Here is a 25,382-nt window from a genome sequence, read left to right on the forward strand (position 1 = left end):
ATCCTCTGGGGTAGAAAACATGGCGACTTCCATGTAATTCGACGTGACGCCGACGGAGACATTGTCTTACATGTGTTCCAGGCAGCAAATGTGTGTACAATATCTCGAGTCACTGAGAAGAGTAGAAAAGCTACCAATATTCTATTGGTTTTCAGCCAGAAATGGAGTTCAGCGATGACTTTTCTGTTTTGCAAGGCGCTTTCCGACGGGCTGAACAGCAGGCGCTTCCAAAAACACTTGCTGAGATTGTCAACAAGAAAGACTGCAAGCAGTATGCGACTGTCATTACAGAAGCCGTCAATGACATTATTGCTGGCCTCTCCACTCACAACAATAGCGTACAAAAATTTAGTCGGTTCAAAATTCATGCCGCGTTTTTCGTTAAGTGGATGGACAGACCGAGCAGCATATCTGAGAAAAGTGACGATGTTGTCAAGAACTCCCATGAAACTGGCATTGGCAATCTCAGTGTATTCGACACGATCCATAGATCACTTCCAGCATTCGATACACCTGTCTATGTCTCACTTTTGAAGACTTGTGGTATGGGAAAACACTGCAGCGAGGTACGTATGTTGTCGTGTCTTCCATTTTGCTGTTATTCTCGCCATTCACCATCCTATTCATCTCGACCCCTCTTACCTCAGGCTAGCTGCAAAATTGTAGCTCTACGGTGAGGCGGTCGGTGAGTTTTGGTTTTTGCGACATCGCTCACCAGTAGAGCTACAATGCCGAAGGCCCTGTAGCATACAAAATAAGCGCGCCGCACATAGTGCGGCATTTTCATGTAAAATCCCACATATTTACTGTATTTGGTCGTACCGATTTATCACTTACTAAAGGAATACAAGAGAAGTCGGCCAGTTGCGAACTCGGCCAGTTGGAGAAGTCGGCCAGCGGGCGAACTCGGCCAGTACAGTATGCACCCAATTAGAATATATGCTCCATTACAGTGTTTCTTTTTTTGAAGTTTTACTAAAGTTATATGCGAAGGCGATCTAAATGTCATTCATAAGATGAGCATAATGTTTGCAAACTTCACAGATCACATTTCAACGCACGTAAAATTAAAGATGGCGGTGTATCGCGATCGTGGTAGCGAGTTTTTCAGCCTTCGTCATAGTTACACTTGAAGTTCGTTAAAAAGTCATAGGAGATGGTGAAGCAAATTAGTTAAGAGTCATCAAGCCATGAATTTTACTGAAGAAATGGCATAATGTTTGCCTGAACTTTAACACGGTACGCGCGCGATCTGCAGAAACACTGAGGCAGACCGTACATGCTTTGCAGGGTGGACGTTGGAGCTCTTCGACTTCGAGTTGTTTACTGAATGTTCGTAGTACATGTAGTATTAAACCGACAAAATAACAAAAACTATGGTAGTAAAAAGTTAAAATTGTTTGGCATATTCAACTGTGAAGAGAATGCGTATGCAATCATATTGCTTTGTTGCGAGTGGCCGACTTCTCCCACTGGCCGAGTTGGTCGGCACCGGCGCTGGCCGAGTTCGCAACTGGCCGACTTCTCCGGTTACCTACTAAAGACTAAACACTACACTAGTAGTACTACACTAACCTTGCCACTTATGGGGTTTGGTATTAGCACAGACACGTCGATCGCGTTTCATAAACATTGAGCGTGTTTCTGGGAGCCGCCATTACCGAAAGTTGGTAATGGCGGCTCCAAGAAATGTTTTTGGAACGCGATCAACGTATTTGAACAAATACCAAACCCCATACACGACAAGGTTAGTGTAGTATAGTGTTTAATCTTCAGTAATGATAAATCCGTATGACCAAATGCAATAAATATATGGGATTTTACATCAAAATTCCATGCCATGTGCAGCGTACTTATTTTGTATGCTTCAGGGCCTTCGGCATTGTAGCTCTACTGGTGAGTAATGTCACAAAAACCAAAACTCACCGACCGCCTCACCGTAGAGCTACAATTTTGCAGCTAACCTCAGGCTTTCCTTCGGTACTATCAGAGGCAAAAACTTGTATCGTTATCTCGAAAGCACGTGGTCTAATTTGTTTGATCATGGATGTACAAAAATAGATCTATTTTACCAGGGCATGAGATTTGAGGCGAGCGATCGCTCCGCTCGCCTAGCGCTCGCGCAAATCAAAATCCACGCGAACGATTTTCCGCTCGCGTGGCAACTTGGACAGGACTGCGACATGTTCACAGAATGAATGCACTGCAAAAAAACTGGCGTCTGAGCACGTGTTCATCATCGGAATGACAGGCTACAGCCTGCAGACTTTCAGCTTCTTTTTTGTAAAATTAATTAAACTGTAGCGAACACATGAACAAGAGAAACAAAGGCCATGTACGTGTGCCAATACCGTGTCTTCTATTTCTAAGCTTTGCTATACACGGTCCCTACAGGGGATTAGCCGTGGCCGTGGCTAGTAAAACTCATCAAATTGTGTTGCTTTATATGCGATGTCTGTACAGAGTACGCAACCAGGACTATATTGAACGTAAGCCTGGCATCTGTCCGGAGCGGGCGCTCCCATAGATCATTACAGGCAATTCATTCAACACGAATTTTGCGATCCACCCTCATTTGTTCGTACTTATTTTCTTGAAAAGCGTTTAGCTGACTTCATAATAGCGTTGATCGCGATTCCGGGTTTGTTACTAAATATAGCTGCACGCGCGCGACTTTCGGACAAATATGCTGAAATTCGGACAAATTTTGTCGTTGTATGCGCGGCTGTTGTTGAAGCTTTTAGTCTCAGTCATCAATTCATACGAATAAGTGTGACGCTAAATAGCCATTCTAACACTCGCAGGTTTTATTCTCGTCGTTTATGCGGAAAATGCGGACAAATGTTTATTTATGCATATTAATGAGAGAGAACAGTGACGTCATTTGCGATCAGCGCTATTAGGAAGAACCGTATTCTCGATGAATTAGAAGCACAGAGATTTCGACAAGAATTGAATATGCAGTTTGGAGAAATATTTGAAGACGTTGATGCACGATCGCCGCTCTCATATTATGCGTACTATGAAAACCTCCTCGGAAATACGGCGCGCAGTTTCTACGCCGAAAACAGCCGATTTTGAATCCAAAACTTGCACTGATCTTCGTTTTCGAGCACACCCACCTCGCCTAGGTACACGATGTGCTCAGCCGCGCTTATAAACTTAGCCAAAGCCTGATTTTCTCTCTCTATGCGAGGGAAGCGTTCGTATCTGCGCGGCCATTGTTAATCTCATTCAACCCATGAGCACTCGGGCGAAAACCAGCCTTGCAAACAAAAGAGCATCGCGATATCGAACTTCAAAAGTAGACGTTCTGAGAGGAGTGCAACAAGAGAAAATTGTGAAGTATGTAAAACTTCTGAAGCGATGAAAAGAAAAAATTATTTTGTCAACAGAAAATCATCATCGTAGATTGTAATTAGCTAAGAGATGGTTATAAATAATGTTAATTACAGAGTGCTATATCGATAGTGTTACCGTATATCATAGCACAGCAAGTTGTCTGTATTTTGTGACTTGTCCAGTGATCAGGACTGTATTGCCGATACTGGTTCTTACTATAATAATACTTACATTAAGTTCCTATAACAAACAAATACCGGTATAACAAAAACAAAAAATAAGAAAAAAAAGTAAAAATAGATATTCTCAATTAGAATGCACAAGACACAATTAACGATTTCATAATTCTTTTTATTTGCTTCACTCTCCCTATGCATTTCAGGGAGTAGTTTTATCACTCTCGTAACACTCCCGCAGATAATTTTAGGAGAGTGATTTTCAGCTCACCAGCACTTTTTAAATCTCATGCCCTGTTTACACATCGATGGTTCGATACTCATAGCACTTTGAAGGGCTTTAATGGAAGCTGGTAATGCCAGGAACACACCAAGGGCTTATACTAGTAATCGGTGCAATCTCTGGCACAATATGCAATATTGAGCCAACGGAATCTAGAGATCCCTCTGGGATACATTGTACACATAGCACAATTGGGCATGCACATCAACTTCAAAATGATGCTGTCACGACAGACAAGTGGTATCTTGGTGCGAAAAACTAAAATTATCAGCCAACAATATTTTACTTTGTCTTTACACCTTTGACTCTGAGTGTGAATTGCTTCTGACTTAGAGATCGTATCATGTTTGGATAGCATATCCACATGTCTCCATCTGTAGCCAACTTGTCTGCCAGCACGCTGTGTTACCATGGTAACATTTCATTGCTACTTTCTAGTAATGAAGACGATAACCAACATTCTTTCTCCAATATCACTGTTTACCATCATTTGTCGCAAATATGTTTTTGCAACCAAGTGTGACATTTTACCATTCATACCATTTAGTTAAGAGCGATAGACTTTGCTTTGCAAAGGGTATACTCTTGAAAAGTCACTGAAAGGTGCAGCTGCACAGGACTGACATTGTCAAATGTCGCCTCTCAGTAATCACTGAATGCAGAGCAGACCAGGAATGGTTCACTCCAAAAATGGAGAGCATCACCAATCACTGATCATCTTAAATTTGATTTCATAAACTTCATTTCTATTCATAATTTGAAGTTATTTCACATTAAGCCTACGTCACACTTTTTTCTGTCAAGTTTACAAGTAATTGGGTTGTTATTCTGTGCTACATTGAAAAAATCATGATGCACTGCCAAGCTGCCAGCCCTATTATTCATAGTATCATCCAACTCTGTTTGGTGCCGTGGCACGTAGGAAAATTATTGTATCCGTTGGTGTAATGTTGTGTATTGCGCCATTGCGTCACAGATTGCACCAATTACTAAAAGCCGTACCAAGTGCCAAAACTCTCCATGGCCAAAAAGGCAGATGCATTGTATTCTTGTACAAGGCCAATCGCATCGTTGCCACATTTATTACGCACAGGCACAGCATGCTACACTGTGGTGCCTGCATTTTGTGTATCAAAATGGCTGAATTGTTTTGATGCAAGCAGGTTTTATCATAGAAATACCATAAATTCTCCCAGGTCGAAGTGACTAGGGTTCTGAGGTCAAGGTGACCACTACCAGTGACAAGGTCTGAATTACTGGGGTCGAAAAGGACGGGTCAAGATGACCAGCTTCCATCATCAATTACAGTGACTACAAAATCAGTGCCCAGTATGCCTTCGACTTTACACCACCAAGAATCCAATGCAATTACATTTTAATAACCAGTTTTTCGTTATTTTGATCAAAAAGTCCTCATTAATATTTCAAACTTCCTTTACAGTGCCTATTACAGTTGCCTGTGAAGACACAGAACATGTATTTAGCAGAACTGATAACCTGCATGACTACAGATCTGGATGATGGAGATGTTCAACTCTGGATAGATATGTTACAATCAGCCCCGACATGGTCACAAGGACACATGGAAACTTATGGCGAGAGTGGACACCAGGTTATCACGACCTTGCTGAAATCATTTGATAAAATGAAGAACACAGTTTGTGAGAGAGAGACAAAAAGGAGAATAATCAAATTGTTTTCAGACTGTCTTTGTTGTATGATCACTGATTGGCCAACATCTAGAGGTCAAAGTCACGAAGGTCAGAAAACATCAGCGAGAAGTCTTTCTGAAAATGAAGTAATACAACATTGCAGAAGGCTTGACAACCTCTTGACCAGAAATGTGAATCTTGAAAGCAGTTCACAAACTGTGAGTCTGACTCATGGCTTGGAAAAAATAAGCCCTTACATGTCACATTCAAAGAATGTAACAAATTTGAACTTTGGAGTACGACTAGAAGTGATAGCAACTGTCATCCCACTTCTCCGCGATGTACTCTGTAATGTATGGCCTGAGTTGCTGATGGATTCAGAGGATAAATGCAAAGATGACACCAGAGAAAAGCAATCAGTAACACGTTTCTCAGAAACTCTGAGTACTTTGTATGATACACTAGAAATGCTATCAGTCAGCGATGTCTTCAGAGAAGATTCACTTACAGAGGGCTCAGAGAATATTCCCAGTTTGAGAAATTACACAGAGGAATTGTGTGAAAAGTTGAAAAATATTTCACTTGCACCAAGCGACAGTGCACCGATATCAGCTGAATTGCCAGAGACACATACACAGATAGGCAAAGTGACCGACACGTCTATCTCTGAGGATGTCTTTGAGGTGAAATTCAAAGAAGCTGTCTGGCGAGTAAATGAAAGACTCAAGGGCTATCAAGGTGAATATTGACATGAATTAAGTAATGGATCTGTCTATTGTAGTTGCATTTGTAAACTCTCTTCTGCAATCAATTCATCCCCAATACCCCATAAACACATGTGATTCACACTCATCATTGATAAGAATGGGTTTGGTCCCTTCACCTTGTGATTGAGGAACCCTGCAGCAATTTGTGTGTATATCACTTTCCTAGCACATAATTTAATTGTTTTTTTACAAATAATATTGCAGGATTGTTCATCATGATGATATGTCATTCTCCTTCTGTATACATTTGATATAATACAGTCTTTCAAGATTCCAGAATAGCAGCATCAAGAACCTCGGAGATTCACAATAGCTTGTTGTCAAAACTGAAATTTAAAAGTGTTTACTCTATGTTTGAAGAATATCTGATATTTACATCATCCTCAAATCATTAGCTATTCGGTAGATTAATCAGCTTCAAATCAAAATCATATTACATTGTTTCAGTCATAACATGCAGCAGTACTTTGGCCCAAGAGCTAGAATGTTCTAGTTTATTCAGCTTCTTAGCTTTGTAAAAGCCGTTTGTTCTTATTTTGTTACAACATAGAAAAATGTTATTAAAGGTGATTAAAGGTTTACTGTCACCTGTTCCAATTTTGCCACAGTTACCATGGAAGGAGAATATCTAACCAATCACAGATTTTAAGCGGGTGCCACTTTTTAAAAACAGCACCCTCACATAGGCATTTTGAATACCAAGGAATGCCCCTTTGACTGTATATGGGCATATTTAGATTACAGGTGACTGTATACCTTTAATGGAAGGAGAACACCTGTACTGTTTTTATACACAACAATGTAATTTTTCTTTTGAATGCAAATTTTGTTTTCTGTAGAATGCATGGAGTGGTTGTTGTCTTCAGGATGCAGACAGCTTTGGTTTTGTGATAAACGATGGATAGAATGCATCGGAACTAATCTACCAGGAATGTCTTCTGCACAGTGAGTTTTAGGCTCTACGTTATCAAACCACAGCTGCTGTGATCTGTGGACTAGAATATATCAGCTAATTAGAACAGCTATCTACAAGACTTGAGAGCAAAACCTTTCAAATTACATGTAGCTTGAACTTACGATATTGAGTGCACATTGATTTTTTGGATGCGAAGATGGCCTTACAAATTCAGATAATATGGCACAAACTGTTTGAAGTTTAGAAAAATGATAAGCCACTTACATGTACACCTCAAACTTTTAAAAATCTCAAAACAATAGGAAAGGTACGTTTTTCATTAATCAAAAGGTTATGTGTACATGATATGTGTATGGATAGCACAGAAGTTAAGTCAATAAGGAACTAGCCAGTCAAATCGATGTCAAAGTTTCATGACTGCTGATCATTATGTGAAGCGATAAAGCTATCAAAGACTCACATACTCTAAACAAAAATTTGATTAATGTCAGCGGATAAATTTATTGTTATATTTACTGATGCTACATGTACTTCACATTTTGATATTATTGTCAAGTTGATCATAAAAAACTTCTTACTTTGTGATCTTGATCTTGATAGTGTCATTTTGCGTTTTCAGGTTGACAATACAGTTGATAACGATACTGCATGAAGTCATGAGTAGCCCTACTTCAGAAATTAATCAGAAGGAACTCCTATTCAAACTCAGAGAGGTAAGTGATGAATTTCTTTATACGACAGAAATTATCACAGCTATCCATTTAGACAGCAACGCAGTTTTTAAATTTACCTAACAGGGCTCGAAATCAACTTTTTTCCCTGGTAGTCCACTTGGGCTACCATTTTCTGAAGTTGGTAGCCCAGTGACAATGGCCGGTAGCCCATGCATATCTTAGTTTACGGATATTTTTCTTTTCATTAGCCAAAAAAGAAAAAAAAAATTTTCAAGATTCTGCCCATGAAGTGAATTTTCTAGTCATTTGATGTGAATACTTGCACACCTAAAACTCAAAGGAAACAGGTATAACGGACAACAGTGATCCTCAAAAGATTGGTGGCTTATTGACAACTTCTTTCATTCTCAGAGTTGTATGCAAATTTTGATAGTCGTCATGACAACAAGCAGACCCTTCACATCAAGACATACTGTAGCAGGGTTAAAAATAGACCACGGGCTTTCTGTAGGAAGGCGGCATATCATCCGTGATTGATACATTATTATCAAAATGCAATGAAAATGCGTTTTATATAATTGGCCAACATTTCCTGTGCCTGTCATTTAAGTACATTAGTTGAGATATTGAAATTTCTTCCGAAATTCCACTGCACGGTTGTCTTTGTAATAACAAAATCATAGTCTGGTCTTACTGTGTCCAGCTGGATTTGACTACATTTAGCTCATCGTAAAGGAACGAATATGGCACGCCAAGTACTGACTGAATTTCATGTCCTGGTCGTTGGTAGTCCGTGTGGGCTACCATTTCATGGATTTTGGTAGCCAGAGAAAAGTTTAATTTCGAGCACTGCTTAAAATTGCCAAAAGTTTACCTGAAATGGCAGCAATTATTGCTGAATTTCAGCTTGTCATAGACTGGCAGTCGCCATTGAAACACCCTTCACAACATTGCTCAATTTCACCATTTTATCAATCGTGGTTTATATGTCACCATACTTTTTCAGGTAACCCTTCAGTGCTTCAGGACCTTGCCAATAATGTTACAAAACAGGATTAGAGACCACATTGTTGATACTTACGGTTTGCCAACAATATTTGAACAGTCCTTGCCAGCTAGCTATCACCAGCATTTGACAACTGTCTTCAATCAACTTGTCAATGTGGATAAGAAATCTGATTTCCAAGAGGTAAATAGTGAATATTCTTGTTGTATTTTATTCAGCAAATTTTGGTCAGATGTCATTGTATGGTAACAACAGGCAGCATTTGCTCAGTTATCCATTTTGTGATATTTGATAAGATTTTTCTGAAATTTTCGTGTGCTTCTTTATGCTGGACTGGACTGAAAAGGAATTCGGTCACCTATATTTAAAGTAATCAATCACCGGTTTTGCTCTGGTGTCTATGTGTAAAAAATGTACCACCAATACTGTATTCAGAACTGCAGCAATTTCATCAGTAAACATGACTGACATATCCTTTTTACCATGCATGAATATGACGGATATATGCAAAATTTATGGTGACCAAGTCATTTTATGTAGCTTAATGTCATGAATGTAATTTACCGTAAAATTCCCAATTGAGGCCGCACCTCTAATTGAAGCCGCACCCTGACTTTGAAACATTGTCTTGGCTCATTGTTTTGCCCATTTGGGGTTTTTGAATTGTACCATAATAGAAGCCGCACCCCTTCTCTGAGCCCATCATGAAACAATGCATGCTGAAATTCACACCAGCTGGCTTGCAATGCGTCATTGACTTGTGCTAATGATTGACAGGTGTCTTTCTTACAGAAAAAATACACTATAAAAAGTTCCTTTTTAACACTTCTACCATTGTGCATTTTGTCAATGATAGTAACAAAAGTACAAACAATGCCCCATGTATCGGTACGTTTGTGTGTATGTTTGAACACGGCCGAAGTTTTTGTCAGTGTGGTAAACACCGCCATAGTCAATACCTGATGCAACAATTTTGAAGCAACGGTGTTTGTGTACAAGTTAAAATAGTTGAGAGATTGAGATACCATGTTTCAAATACGTATTTTCATTCAATACCCACGTACCCTTACCGATGCCTGACGTACAACACCACCACCTGCATCATATTGCCATAATGAACTGCCATGCCTATACTGTACTGTGGCTGTTGAATGATCATGGTGGGTGCGTATAAGCTTGTACACGTTCCGTTTTTGATCATGAGAAAATAAAATTTGACCGCAAAATAGTTCACAAAAACATGGCAGTAAAGTTACCAAAGGTCATTCACTTGCCTTTATTGCACTATTCGAGTACGAGCCACCGGTTCGGTAACACAAGACGGCTGTAAATCAAGGGGACCATCTGCAGTGGACGCTTAATTTATGCTAATTTTATGCACGATTTTTTTTCAACACCATTTGATCTTCTATTGCTTTCAAAATCGACTTACACGTCCAAAGAAATTGATTGTACAATCTCTGAATACAGAAGTGACATTTTTGTGAAATTTCAGCGTCCAAAAACCCCTTGAAACCACTTGAAACAAAGACATCATGCCCGCTGCTGATCAACATGGCCGACCTTAGTGAGACTATTCTATTTAGAGGACGGGGGTGACCAGGGTCAGAGAATCAAGAAAGTGCTGGAAAAACGTGTCATTTTCCTTACGATGCTGTCAAGGGAACTCCAGTTTCCCATTGTTTTAACATCTTTTAATAGTTTCCTTATTATCTAAAAGGAATTTTACCAAGTTTAACGACCAAATACACTCTCCTAACGTTTCTATATTGGAGTTACACTAGGGTAGGGACTTTTTATGCGGGTAATTTATTCACGCAGAATTCATTGGTACTAATTTGCATAACAATAGCGATTGCCCCTGCAATGCTTGGTGAGCATTGAGAAAAATATCGAAACACAGGAAATGTACGTAATTGAAGCCGCACCATGACTTCAGTGCGTGGTCCCAGGGGTCCCTCAAAAATGTTTCTAATACAAGCCGCGGCTTCAATTGGGAATTTTACGGTACATCATTTTGATAATCCTTTTACAGCTCTTAGCAGAAATTTCTAGTCTGTGTTTCCAGTCTCCATGTGAAACCCTGAGCAAAGCTATATCCGTGGCAATAAGCAGCTCTGCACAAGTTCACCTGATAATTCAGGTAAGGGTTTCCTCATTTCAGCCCATGTGACTTTGTGCAAAATCTCCACACATTCAGTATTAAACACAACTTCCAGGTGCATGCATAACTCCATATTGAGAATCAAGGATTCCCATGTCCTGTGATAGGTGCTCAGAGTACATGTTGTTACTACATACAGCAAGGACACCATATCCACACAGCTTGTCAAAACCAAGGAGGTACAATGTACATGAAGTTATTTCTATTCTATTCAGAAGTACCCTATCCTTTATATAATGTGCAGTCTGAGGTTCAAGAATATTTCCCATTGATAGTTTATCATTATTTCCAAATTTGCATAATAACAAAATACATATATGTACTGTCTACATGGATGAATACTATTGTGGTTGGCTTCAAGTATTCCATGCTTTATGTATACTTTGAACAGCTTATCTAAGGAGGTGTGTTAGTAATATCACTGTTTTCAATAACAATATTCACAGAATATAAATTCATTTTAAACAGAGTTGAATTTAGAATACCTTTATCTGCTGCATTTGTGTAAGATGGTATTACGACTTTTGAAAGTTCAAAAAAATTGCAACGCATTTTATTTTCCAGATTTTGTCAGAGCCCAAGTAAAGAGAGAATGTTTAATTATGTGTTTTCTCCTTTCCTGTATTTAAAGTCTTAGAAGATTCTGTTGAGCAATGTTGCATGTCTTTTGTTTGCACTGGAATCTTTTCATTGTCATATCTAAGATGGTTTTTGAAATAAACTTTCAAGTATCGATGAGATATTATGGTTACCATTATTGTAAATGTTGTTGACAGTGCGACATGCATACCTGGAATAATGGAACAAATTCTTCTTGATGCTTAATTCTTGTTTGTCAACAAATGGATGCAAAGTTTCACTTTTGCCGTCTGAAAGAATCCATATCTTTCCTTTTCTGTTGTCGCAGATTTTGCAGTGTATGGCTTCATCGTGCAAACACAAGATAACTTCTGACAAAACAATTCTGTGTCAGGAATTATACCAAGCTGGAATCACATCATCGGAATCAGCCACACAGAAGAATAATTTTCTGGAGCTGGTGCGATTATTGTTACAAGTGAGTGCAGATGTTTTAATTGTTGTCAGGAGCAGTGCTGTTTTCTTGATTTCAACAAGTATGAAATTCAATTATGTTTTTACAAGTAATGGTACATTTCAAAACATTGCATTTCAGGTAGGTACAACTTGCTCCATTATTGTATCCAATGTAAAGTCAGTTTTTTCATTTCTTTTCCAGCCCTTCCAATCACCTTTAGACCAGACCAGTCCACTAACACATCCTCCTTTGCTGGATGTTCAAGAACTAGTCAAGACATGTGTCCTACCGTACCTCAGTTTAAACTACAAACAAACAGACAACACTCTGCCAACTTCCACAGCATTGCTGCTTTTCAAAGTTGCCTTGGAAACTGCAGGATCACTGGATGAGAGTCGTTGGTTGATTGACCTCAGCCCATATCCCATAATGCTTTGCATGTGCAGTCTGTTGGAAGAGTGTAATGTTTTGTGGGATACTTTCTACGGTTACCATGGTAGCAAGTTGGAAATCAAGGAACTGACAGTGGACCTACTTCATCAGATTAGTGAAATTATGAAGATTGGTCTTGCAAAAGGTAGTACGCATATTATTGACAGCTTGTTGCTGTATTCAGTCTTGACTTGACACTTTGTTCCTATTGAGGAAAGTGACAGATTTGGAAAGCGTAGTGCTGCAGTGGCATTGCTCATTATTTTGGAGTCAAAAACTGGTTTTGGCACATTTTTATTCACTGAATTTTAATCCAACCCCCTTAAAATTCTGAAGGCTGTAACATCATTATGTAACATGGACGAAACAATATCCACTGGTATGAGTCAAAAAGTGGTTTTTCCAGCCTATCTTCCTGTTACTCTCATAATGTGTAAAATCTGAGTCACATTCTTGCACTGGGTCATTGAAATTTGTAAAACACTTTAGAGAGCTCTTTTCTCAATTTATAGTCCTATGTTTAGATTCAGGTGAGAGCCTACGTGCTTTCTATTATAGGACTTGTTGACAGAAATGGTCTTATTTGGTTGCAAAACAGACTAGAGGGTATGGATTGGTTGGTGTGTCTTCACTTGAGAGAATTCCTTCAAGATACTAACTGTGATCACAAGCAAGTAAGCAATCCATCTTTAAATCTCTAACTTGTGTAATTGCATTCAGTATTGGCAGGTGTTAGCTACAGTCGCTTAGTAAACTTCTGAATACTCGTTAGAAACGCATATATTTAACTTGTCAACATTGATGTTCCAGTATATGTAGGGAAATAGCTTGGGATGTTGTTCTAGTCCACTGAGATTAGAGAGTTTCCTTGTAAAATTTGTATTTCTCATTGCAATCCAGTGAACAGTGCATGGTCTTGGCCATAAGTACCATTGGTATAAGAGACAAGTTTTCAGTTTGCCCAATAACAAGAAAATACTATACAGCATATCCTGTTTGTGCTAGCTTTTCATCATTTCTTGATTTCAAAGTTACACAATTTCTGCATTTTGTTAGCGTCCTGAACAACATGAAATCTCCTTCAATGGCAGTGTTGGTGAATATTTTGGCATCACTAGTGTTGGTGAATATTTTGGCATCACTAGTGTTGGTGAATATTTTGGCATCACTAGTGTTGGTGAATATTTTGGCATCACTAGTGTTGGTGAATATTTTGGCATCACTAGTGTTGGTGAATATTTTGGCATCACTAGTGTTGGTGAATATTTTGGCATCACTAGTGTTGGTGAATATTTTGGCATCACTAGTGTTGGTGAATATTTTGGCATCACTAGTGTTGGTGAATATTTTAGCATCACTAGTGTTGGTGAATATTTTAGCATCACTAGTGTTGGTGAATATTTTAGCATCACTAGTGTTGGTGAATATTTTGGCATCAGTAGTGTTGGTGAATATTTGAGCATCACTAAAATTACTTTTTGTTGTCTTTCAGAATGTTCCAGCTGAGCTGTATGATATCTGTGACTTATCAAGCAGTCATTGGCAACCCTTCAATGCAGACAGCCATGCCACAGGTAAATGTCCATGTCTGCAGTGTTTCACTGTACACCACACCCAAGTACATCAAGTTTTAATAATTGTTACCTTTATTTTCCATGAATTCTAAAATTGACTCCATGAAAATGCACAAAGCAAACATGCCGAATGCCATCGTACCATAATATTTAGTTGTTATCCAGCATTTGCAAAAAATTTCATCTACCAGTATCCATAATCATTGGTAATTCCTTGACATCAATGCAATGTATATTATCAATGCATTTCTCATTCCGGTATTGACAGGTGAAGATGTAACATCTGGTGGATTCCTTGCATTTGTCCAGGGCTGCAGAGTGTCAAAGCAGATATCAGATGTGTTCCTCAAGGTGTGTACTAGTGTTACACTTTCTTTTATTTGGAAGTATGAAAGTACACATTGCGTTTCCAGTGAACATTGATCAAATAATGAATTTCTCCTTGAATCTTCTTCAGATGATATTAAGATTGGCACTATTTTACCATTTGTGTATGTTTTCACTTTCAACAGAGCACGCTTGATAGATCTTTGTCTTTATCAATGATTTAAAAAAAATTGTTTTGTCACATATTTAGCATCTCAAGAGGGGCAACTTGGCACCACCAGAAGAGTTATACAAAGAGTTCTTGGTCGCACTGGTTCAAGTCCTCCCACAATGCACCAGGGCTGAATGGAACACCATTGTTTCAGTTTTACAGGAGCTGATGCATGATGGGACACTGAGGGTGCCATACAGTACAAGGTTCATGAAGCAGCTACCTTTCCATGAGTTTCAAGGTAAATCAGAATCCTCAAGAATCAATTAGTTGAACATGATAATGATTTGTCCACCAATGCTGGCAAATATGTCTGGTCAGGATACGAATATTGTTTATACTTATTATAAATGAATTAAAAATCCATGATCATTTAATGATTATTTCAACATGCATACCCAGTTCAAATATCCAGATTTACCGATTTCACATGAGAAAGTATGATTCAATGGTTTATTGTAACGCTCTACTAAAATTTGTACTACTGCTGTGTTGTTTTATTTCCTTGGTAGGGTCGTACATTTCTCTGTGCACCTCACAGTTATTGACATCAGTGTTGGAGGTCCTCTCAGACTCTTCCTGTGGGGAATGGACATCACTGTCGCTATGGAGACATGTCACTAAGATGTATGCGGGAACTATCAAGGTAAAGAATGGTCTTTTATGCAGTCACTTTTTTCATTACCAGTGGATACATCAGTTGCAGTAGACATAAAAATCAAGTTGAATTTCCTTGAAATACTATTATGCTGAGGAAATGCTCAGTGTAACTGATTAGACTCTACCATACAATCCACCACTTTACTACTTATTCTGCCACAAGCAAGTTCTATGGGGACAGGGAGATAATTCTGACATCAAAAAATTTTCACATGCACATGTTTCTGTTTTACCTTCCGATAAGTGTATAATTGATTAACTCATGTTGCCAAATACAAGTACCGTAATTGCCCCACCTCCAAGTGTGGAAATAAAATTGTTCCCTCCTCCAACCCATCAAACGTGTGTTTGGCATTTTCAATATTGCAGGTAAATGGAGTTCCCTCATTGTGATAACTAGATACCCCCTAGTATTTAAGTATCAAATCGGTACCCCTATCTATACTCTAAAACTTAACACCAAAACACAGGTATTATGACTCCAGTCTTTGGAAAGTGGCCAACAATTGTAGACAATCTTATTGTCTCATTGCTTTGCAGGATCTGGCCGAAAACAAGTTTTCTACATCATACACTTCCAGGTTTGCATTGACTCAAATATTCTGTCACAGCTGCCAGGCAATGTCAATTATTCCTCAAGATGCAACAGAACATGTCTTTGTGCTATCTCTGGAGCTACTTGGCATGATAGAGGAGTCCACATCAGCCAATGGGCAAACACATGTGCGTGAACTGACCAATCAGAGAACAGCTATGATCTCAGCAATTCATATTGTTCCAATTAGTGAGCAGAGAGCAACACTAAACCAGAAATTGATCAGCTGTGCACAATTGGTAAATTAAGTGAGACTGTGTTACAGAAATGGAATTTTTAGTCAGGCAATATCAAAAGACTTTCCCAACCAATTATGTCTGTGTATACCAGTGAACAAGTCAAGCGCTGGCACTCCGAAGCCCCAACCCACTGGAAGTTTTTGAGTCACAGAGCCTGAAAATCAGAGAATGATTTCTAGACTACCGATGTACAGATTGACTTTATTGTTATAATAAAGCTACTCACAAAGTAAACAGAGATAATTATTGTTCTCAGTGTATTGACAGTACTGTTGTTCTCATGTATGTGAAGTTTTCTGGTTGATGCTTGGATTTGTTTGTTGGGGCTGAAAAGTGTGTTTGTTGTTTACATTGAAAGTACATGTAAATATTTTCCCACATTTGTATGGACCCTGCATCTCATGCTGCTTTCGGTGTTTCAATACCAATATAGGAAGTGTTGTTTCTGTGACCTTCAATGAATGCAATGAGTGGAAAATGTGATATTCAAGAACATTGGTCCATCGCTAGTATCTCTTATAGTGTCAATGATGCATGTCACATTTACAGTAAAATTAACTTTAGTCGTTGTTGATCCTAGACCAGTAGAACTTGGGTTTTCAAAATCACTGACATAATAAAGTTACAGTGTGGTTTTTCATCATGACCAAGTCTCTGCTTGATATCGTTTGCTTTTTTCAAGGCTTTTCATGTATTCATCGACTTCACTGTCAGTAAGATTTCCACCATTTTTGATTGCAGTCTTCAGGGCATCGTTGACACCTTTTGGCATTTGTTTAGAATCTCTGCAAGGGAACACACACAGACAGATATTGAAGAATGCAACAGTTCACAGAACGAGCAAGTTTATTCAGTGATCAAAGAGAATAGCTGAAGTACCGGTATGTGGCTATATGCAGGTACATTTCACCAAAACTTCATTACTTGAATTCAAAAATCTCAAATAAATTTGCCAATCATCACCAAATTATCATAGGTGTGGGGAAGGACTTCCTTGTATACAGTTTCACGTACACCACTGGAAATGATGGGTTGGACCGAACCATGGTGGAGAAAGGGTTGAGTGCACATCTTACCCTTGTCTCCCAGTACCAGGATCCACAAACACGACTGAAAACAGGGTGGGTGAGATCGTGAGCAGCGCACATTTATGATAAAATCCACAAAATGCAGTGTCCTTATGGAATTGTAACACACTGCTATTTCTGTGGCAGCAGCCTTCCTCTATCAGTGCACACCAACAAAGATGGTGGTTCTTCATGTAAATGAAAGTTTACAGCATCTTAAAAATTTCTCAAGCAATAGCATACTACTGTAACCATTTCATCAGCTGTACAACAATACAGAAATACATCTTACCCTGCCAGACAGAACCAGGCACCCTGCTTGTCAATCAGATCCCATAGCAAACTCTGATTTTCTTCCATTCTGTGTTGTACGTAAATCTTATCTTCTTGGTCTCTTGAAAATGCCGTGAACAACTGTAACAATTTTTTGCCGACCAGTTCTGTCCATTCTGATTCAAAGAAGAAATCTTTGTCTTTGTTTCGACAACCAAAGAATATTGTATTCCCTGCAAAGACGGAGATTCAAATGTCTTTTACTTTTGTCGTGGGTAGCCGGTGCAATCAAATATCACTTTAAAAACTTAAATCATATCCTCGTCCTTGTCTGCAAGTTACAATGTACATCAAATGTTGCCTGCTACCAGTGTAACCTCAAAGCATACTATCTGTCTGTTACCCTGAAAATTGCCCTGTGTAAGTTTTAAATAATTTCTCAGAGCAACTGAAAAGCCAATTGTAAGCACTTACAAAAGGCAAGTTTTTTAAATGCCTTCATTGCACGTAGTGGCTTGGTTTACAGACATTTTGTTGTATACAGTGTTTGCTATTCTTGTCTTTGAGGATCTGACGACAGTAGGTAATGATTGAACAAACTTCAATAAAAAAAATTGTTAGTTACCTAGATTTTTAGATCAGAGTTTAGGTAACCAAGAAACTGTCAAATCACTGCTGAAATTGGCTGTAACACATGATGTGAGGTGAAACTTTTGCACACCTGAGATAAAACCAGCACATACTATAACATGCACACCCACTGAAGGTGCATGGCATTTCAATCTCACCTCCAATATTGTTTGCAGCTCTTTCCTGTATGAATCCTCGGAATGGTGCACAACCAGTGCCCGGGCCAACCATGATAACCGGTGTGTCAGCTGATCTGGGGAATGTAATAGTGCCTTTCTTCACCCAGATAGGGAGTCTTACAGTTCCTGATCAATGAAAGGATGAAGTCATTCATATTGAAATGTTGGGTCCATTTAAATCAGTTATGATGTGTTAGTGTCGTACAGAAAACTGCTGATTTCGATAGCATGTGCCACTCTTGGTTTATGCATAATATTGGCAGACAAATTTTGCACTTAAGGTGAAGTACTACGAATTACGTCAAAATTAGGTTGTGGTGTCATTTTCTTGAAACTTTGCACAAATATTCTTGGAAGTTGTGCAAGTGCAAAAATGAAATAAAAAATGGGGGTCACCACGCTCGTTTCCATGGAAACAGACGTTAAAATGGCGTCGTTAGAAATAAATAAAAATGATATAATTCACTTAAACTAAAGAAAGCAATTATAAAACGCTTAGCAAATGAGTTAATTTTAATAAATACCAAGACTTAAGATCCATATCTATCGAATGTATTGTTTTCATGATGTTTGTAAAGAAATTTTAACATAAGTATCGATTACAAAATGACGATATCGAAATTATATCACTACATAATTTTCGAACTTTCTTCCTGTCGCTTTTAATGGTGTCATTTTGACCAAACTTGGCGAATAAACTCCTGACATAATACCATTTAGTTTACACTTTTAATAAAAGGGTGTCACCACGCTACTTTTTACAATATCTCCAGGTGAATGGGTATTTTGCGCCATATAAATGGGAGAGAAATGTTAATTTTTCGCTCATATTGAATAAAAACGAGCATCCTAGGGGTCAAAATATGACAAGGTTATAGGTCACATGTATTTCTAAGACACAAAGTCAAAAAATTAGGTAAAAGCGCAATTTCAACAATGACAGGTGATGTCAAATACATGCGCTACAAAATAACCCATTTGCGGCAGGCTGGAGTTAAATCTGCGCAGAAACGTTCTAAAGCGTGTGCGCGTCCGAATTCGTCGCCCTTTACCTTAAACTTCACATAGTTTGAAAGACAAGATATTTTACCTTCTTCTGGCTTGAGAGTTGTCAGCCAAGTCGAAAACACCCCACGTCTTGGTTTCATAAGTTTAGTCTTGTACTTGACCACCGCGACCAGTATGTGAATTTCATTTGGACATGCCTGGTTAATACAGTTAATAAATAAAGACAGAGGGAACATCAACATTCATTTCAGAGAGTTCATCGGTTTACAAAGCAAAAACATTGCTGATCACCCAGCAATATTCCTTGAAGTTATTTTTCATGGCTTGACAAGTCTGCTATGTCCAAGTGAGGACACCAAGTTGAAGCTCAAGTTACATCTGGGGTGGCAGTAAAACTGTATCAAAGATCACACATATGTATCATCCTAGAGTCACTGCCTGTGATAAATTCAACTCACCTGTAGCGATGAAGCTATTGAGAAAGCTCTAGGTTGTAATGGAGGTATGAGATCAAATAAATACTTGAAGGGAATTGCACTGCTGACGTGTGGGAAATCTTGTAAAACTTCTAATGTTGTTCTCCTTGGACGGTTGCAATATGAGAATAATTCTTGCTGTAAAGCATAAGGGAACATACATACACATTTTGTTAGCATGAGAAACAATGATACAATAAGTGCTGAATTATCAAAGTATCTCTCGAGATATATCACAATTCTAGAATACTAATTCATGCAAATTGTGCCTACACATGGTAGAGCTATGGTTTCTGATGAGAGAGAGAAGAATAACTTTTTGACAGATTCAACCAAATTTAAGTATACCCTGGGATGAACAAAACTTTGTCAGTGAGAGATTACTAGTCTTATAACATGTCAATTCTGCAAAACAAATTTTTCTCTTTTCAAAGTGATTTGGAAGTGTGGAGTCAGGGATGTTCATAAAATCCAAAAAGAGCACAACTTGGGGTAAGAAAGTCCAGTGGCCTGAGAACCAGGACTGATTGGGAGGAACTGGCAATCTAGCTGTTCCATCAATGAATATACTGTTGCACTTGCAAGATGAAAAGCTAATGAAGGATTAGCAAAACAGACTGAAGAACCCCTTGACTTGCATTAATACTGACCCTGGTACCATCAAATACAAAATGGATTTGCTCACCTCTGGTTTTGAACCTTTTTGGTTTGCAGTAATGATAAAAAATGTCTTTCAACAAGTTTTTGAACCAGAAATTGTAATTTACATTACCTGTCCTTCAGTTGACGCAAACTCTTGAAGCTTTTCTTTCTCAAGTTCATTGTCAGCGAGATGAGACAGCAACTCAAAGAAGTAGCGTCGTGGTATGCCATTGATATCAAAGTAATGAGTTACTAGATGTCTGATGCTGCATGGCTGAGGTAGTTGATATGGAATTGGAATGTCTGAAAATTACGACAACTCAGATTTGAAACAAACCCTGTGATTTCAGTTTGCAGAATTTGCAAAGAGACTACGATTTCCAAACGTCAATGAAGAAAATGTGTCAAAGGCTTTATAAAGTCATGTGACGAAAGAATATTCTTCTTTTTATATGTGACACAAGAGAAAATTACATATCCTGTCACTAAGCTTCCTCTTTCAAGATGCCATGACTAATTTTAAGATTTTGGAACTCACTTCACCTATAATGCGTACAAGTTTTACCATTATTATAAACTGAGATTATAGTTTATTGTCATACTACTGTATTCATTCTATGCAGTAAATTTGTTGGTATTTTTCTGTCATAATCAAGCATGCATTTCTGTTCTCATAAAAAGCTACATCTGATGCAGGGGACAACACACCCGGCTGTAAGCTTGGCTGCCCAGTATCACAATCAGAAAGTTGTTAACCTCTTATATTTGTGCAGTTGCATTAACAGTCTATAATGCTGTACACTGTGAACAATCTTGTGGAGCAGATTTTCTGTGAAATTTTCTGTCGACAGTGAAATAATTTTAAAACCAGGAACGGTGGTGGCTATTATGGACTAATGATGGTTGGTTTACAGTCTCTTCATGGTACATTAAACATGGACAATTAGACTTGTAGACCACATACAACTGATGCACATGTCCACCTTACCTGGATCGTTTTGTTGTAGTGTGACAAGTTTATCTGGATCCAGCTGTAAGTGTTCAAGGAATTCATCCACCATGTCTGGTAAGTTTTGAGGCTCTATCATGACAACATCACCAGGTGAATAACTGTGAACAAACATAAACATCGTTGATACTTCATTATGTTGATCAAATGAGGAATAGAAGGAGTGGAGTTGGAGTGCTCTACTTTTTGATTTCTGTCTCGTACAGAACATTCTATCATAGTACAGACATAAGTGCTGCTGTTACTTTACTGAATAAACCATTTTTTATGGGACCACTGTATATGACATGAATTCCAACTCCTGTTGAACTTCTCCCCTCCTGTATTTAGATAAACTTTGTAGATTTGAGAAACATTGTGTACTGTGAACTCCAGATTCAAGACACAGAAATACACTGTGCTATACTACCACTCTGATAGCTCTGAGTTCAGGTAAATGTGATTGTTAAGACAAGGCTTTGAGTGTGTGTAAATGGCTTCATAATACTTTCAAGACAAAAATCAAGGGTAATCAAACATACTAGATTCTAAAGAAACATAATAAAGTTACAACTTTTAACTGTTTTAATCAGATGCATTTAGGTTACACACAGATACCCTAACATCACAATCTGAATGACTTTTAGAAGCTGTGTGGTACACTTGTAAGGTCTTCAAAATTCTGATTTATACTCTTGAGTTTCCAGACATGCCATGCATGACCAAGTATATACCTCAGTCTATATACGAGTACCATCCCTCTTTTTGAGATGTTTTCATGAAAATGCCTCACGGCTGTGTGTTAGGCCTCCATCTTACTTTACTAAAAATATGACAAACATAGTAAGACATCCCTTGAGGTAAAACTAAAGAATGCTGTGTCCAAGCTACATGTATGCTACAGTAAAATTCAACACTATCTTAGGGGCAAGTTCATGTTAATTAATCATGAAAGGTACCGTCAGACAAGCATTAATTAACACCAGAACAAAGACGGGCCCTGTGTTCAGGTGAGTAAATTATCTTGAATGGTCAGATAAGAGAAATATAATTATTTGCAGTGTATATCGGTGAACTAACTGTCTTGCCTGTAACAATTCACACAATTCATCACCTGATATTTGATCCAGTGATATCAAGCCTGGCCAGTCTCACTTCTTGCCAATGGTCTTCAGCAGTTGCTCTCACATTACTGATCATTCTGGCATAGAATGGATCTCGCTGGGTTGGAGGTTGCTGTTTCCTACAATTCTGTAGTAAGCTTGTGGTTGGATTTGATGACTGTTCGAGTCCATTTGCAACTTCATGAAATTCAACTTCAAATTTCGAAGGTGGGCTGAAAGAGCAAAATTTGAAAATGCTGTTACTGTAACTTCTTATGATTCAGAAAATTGGCAAATAAAGATTCTGGATTTGTGTAACTGTTGCTATGACTGATAATGTATGCAGCCAAGAGCAAGAGGGAATGACAACTACTTTGATCATTTTTTAAACAGTTGCAAAATTCATGTATATCAATATAATCATCCACCACAAAGTTTTTTCTTCAAGAAATTTTGACCGGTTCTACCAATGCAATACTGAATGTAGAACAGATAATTTTACATTAAATTCATCAGAAATAAACACTCTATGAGAAAAGTGGACAATGTGCATGCTCTGTTACAAAATGTTCATTCATTTATTCAAAATACTGCCATATTAATATGCATTGCTTGAGTATGCAAATGATCATAGCCAATTATAAACAGAGAATATTCAATGGCCTGAAGTATGCATTGTACATTTTCCATATTTCTCAGAAAGGATGTGATGTTAATCATTTTACCTTGTACCTACCAAATATCTGAACTGATGATTTCTTTCCCTGGAGGAAGTGGGTGCAGGTCAAGGACTATATCCCATAATGCTTTGAGCCATGGGTCTATCACTGCATCTGGGCTGAAAGAGTGAATAGGAAAAACATGACACATTAACTATTCTGGCCATCAATGTCACTTTAACCGGGTAAAAGTTAATGTTCAAGTATGGACCGTCAAATTCCTGAAACATTTTACGTTTGCTTAATGCAAAGAAACTTATGTGCACATAACTAAGACAGTGCGATGTTCATTTGATGCAAAAACAGAGGCAACGCAGTCACTATGGGTGTGCATGTTATGAAAGTCTGAGTGTTTGCAGAAAGAGAACTTCAAATCAGTTGTTGTGATTTTCTATGTGCGATACAGAAAGTTTAAAAAAATTAGTCTCAATTACTTCGTTAATTAGTTACAAATTTGATCAGTTCAGAACAGAATGTAGGATTTTTAAAGTTTATTCCACTAGTTCAACAATCTGAAATCAACCAACATGACAAATCCTATAATTCAAACTTCCAAGAATCTGATTCTGAATCTTACCCCAGATCGTGTTGATCATCCGCCAATCCAAGATTTGTGAGAGGTGTGCCACCAAGCTGCTGTATTCTTTTGTGCATTCTTTTGGCAACAAAATTGAATCTGAAAAGGAATGAATCGAAATCAGACTGCCATGTTTCCTCTGCCAGAATGTCCATACATAGCATATTTCTAGCCATCTACATGCCACAATACAGTCAAGAACACTGAAATATTCTGCTACAACATGCATTCAACAATAGAATATAAAAGTGAGATTACCCTGCTTTGTCATTACATGTTTAATACCAAGATAAACATCTTTTTAGACCTAGTATCAAGAGATGACAGATGTCCTTATAAACTGCCATCCTTTATGACACATATCTCTATCCATCTGTCAAACTACTCCAGATTGTTGATAATACAGGCTGATAGTACTGTACTGATGTGAAAGGTTGAACAATGTAATAATAATTACATATGCATCTCAAGTGTTATAAATGTTCTGTTTACTCATGTGCAATGGAAATCAAGTTGACAGTACATTATCATAGCTCTCTGACAGTGGGACAGACTTCCTGTGCAGTATCCAAGCATGCTGGTCAGGAGATGACTATATCATTCAATTCTACCTGCCAACATTTTTTGTGACAACTGGGTTGACTTACTTCTGATATGAGGAATCTCCCAGACCAAGTACAGCATATTTCATTTGACTGAGTGAATTGGGAGGTAGATTTTTCCTGAGAAGAAACCTCCAAAAATTCTGAAAAAAAGAACCCCACAGATAAAAGCTACATTGGAAAGAAAGAGATCAGATGACATACAGAATGTCACCATTCTCTCATTACTTCACATAAACAGATGTAATATTTGATAGCGGGCTTGTAAGGTCCACAAACACATTTTCAACAATTTTGTTTACTGTGAAATTTGAAACCCCTGTACCATATTTTTGCAAGGATTTAGGAAGAAAGGTAAATGGTTTGGGAACCCTGGTGACATTTCTGTTGTCCCTTGCAGGGTTTTCATCAGCTTGGAAAAACAGAGGGGTTGCCCATTTACCTAACAATTCATAATTTGCATATTCTTTGGTTTTGAAAATGTTTCTTTTGTATATTTATTAACATATGAAGAGACTGCTCCAAAAACAGAGGGGTGGTCCACCCTAAAAATCCCCTTGAGGAGAACGCTAGCAATGGTCATCAACATGTGGAGAACCCTGCTTTGAGTAAGTTTGAGATAATGGCATTGATATGCATCTTCAGTAACACAACTGGTTCCTGGTGAAATTTACAAGGGTATCCAAAGCTGAAAGGGGAGAGAAAGGTCTGGCTTCAATCTATTGATCAACAGTACCCAACAAGCAGATAATCCAGGAAATTTTGTAATTGATAAGAAAAAAGCAAGAGGATACCTCTGAGTAAATGTTTGCTTTTTCGATGTGCTGCTTCTAAAGGGTGACACATACAAAACATGGTCAATTTGCAAGACATACAGTGTGCGAAATTAACGTCGGTCCGACGGTCCGAGACCGACAGATTTCTCGTCGGGCCGAAAGTTTTCAGCAACATGTCGGTCCTTATGACCGACTGGAATTTGGAATAAATAATTAAAATTTCTCCGTCAAGACCTGTAACAGATGCAGATGATGACTGACTTTGAATCATGTAATTCAGACTTGAAT

General features: G+C 38.2%; 2 protein-coding genes across 2 annotated transcripts in view; one reads left to right on the plus strand and one right to left on the minus strand.

Moving 5' to 3' along the window:
• Positions 1-16,297, plus strand: LOC139114532 (gem-associated protein 4-like). The gene is made up of 14 exons (XM_070676319.1): positions 1-566; positions 5,243-6,191; positions 7,060-7,165; positions 7,756-7,849; positions 8,817-8,999; positions 10,852-10,959; positions 11,888-12,037; positions 12,218-12,593; positions 13,007-13,122; positions 13,941-14,022; positions 14,291-14,373; positions 14,600-14,801; positions 15,073-15,206; positions 15,761-16,297. The coding sequence occupies exons 1-14, from the start codon at positions 162-164 to the stop codon at positions 16,061-16,063; spliced, it is 3,291 nt and encodes a 1,096-aa protein (XP_070532420.1). The 5' UTR covers positions 1-161; the 3' UTR covers positions 16,064-16,297.
• The window catches only part of LOC139114533 (NADPH-dependent diflavin oxidoreductase 1-like), an 18,599-nt gene continuing 9,443 nt past the window's right edge, over positions 16,227-25,382 (minus strand). Inside the window, exons 4-14 of the mRNA XM_070676320.1 lie at positions 24,364-24,461; positions 23,717-23,815; positions 23,157-23,258; positions 22,432-22,653; positions 21,318-21,439; positions 20,460-20,632; positions 19,670-19,825; positions 19,294-19,408; positions 18,183-18,329; positions 17,414-17,627; positions 16,227-16,839 (exon numbers count right to left, since the gene is read on the minus strand). Coding sequence (XP_070532421.1) covers positions 16,695-16,839; positions 17,414-17,627; positions 18,183-18,329; positions 19,294-19,408; positions 19,670-19,825; positions 20,460-20,632; positions 21,318-21,439; positions 22,432-22,653; positions 23,157-23,258; positions 23,717-23,815; positions 24,364-24,461 — 1,593 coding nt within the window. The 3' untranslated portion in view covers positions 16,227-16,694. The remainder of the gene's footprint in view (positions 16,840-17,413; positions 17,628-18,182; positions 18,330-19,293; positions 19,409-19,669; positions 19,826-20,459; positions 20,633-21,317; positions 21,440-22,431; positions 22,654-23,156; positions 23,259-23,716; positions 23,816-24,363; positions 24,462-25,382) is intronic.

This window comes from Ptychodera flava, chromosome 16 (genome assembly GCF_041260155.1).
Source record: "Ptychodera flava strain L36383 chromosome 16, AS_Pfla_20210202, whole genome shotgun sequence".
NCBI lineage: Eukaryota > Metazoa > Hemichordata > Enteropneusta > Ptychoderidae > Ptychodera > Ptychodera flava.

Bases quoted from the DNA above. Each gene is read 5' to 3' on its own strand.
- LOC139114532 (XM_070676319.1), top strand. From the start codon at position 162: ATGGAGTTCAGCGATGACTTTTCTGTTTTGCAAGGCGCTTTCCGACGG. The intron at 10,960-11,887 runs GTAAGGGTTTCC...CTGTTGTCGCAG, and splicing joins AAGTTCACCTGATAATTCAG to ATTTTGCAGTGTATGGCTTC. The intron at 12,038-12,217 runs GTGAGTGCAGAT...TTTCTTTTCCAG, and splicing joins TGGTGCGATTATTGTTACAA to CCCTTCCAATCACCTTTAGA.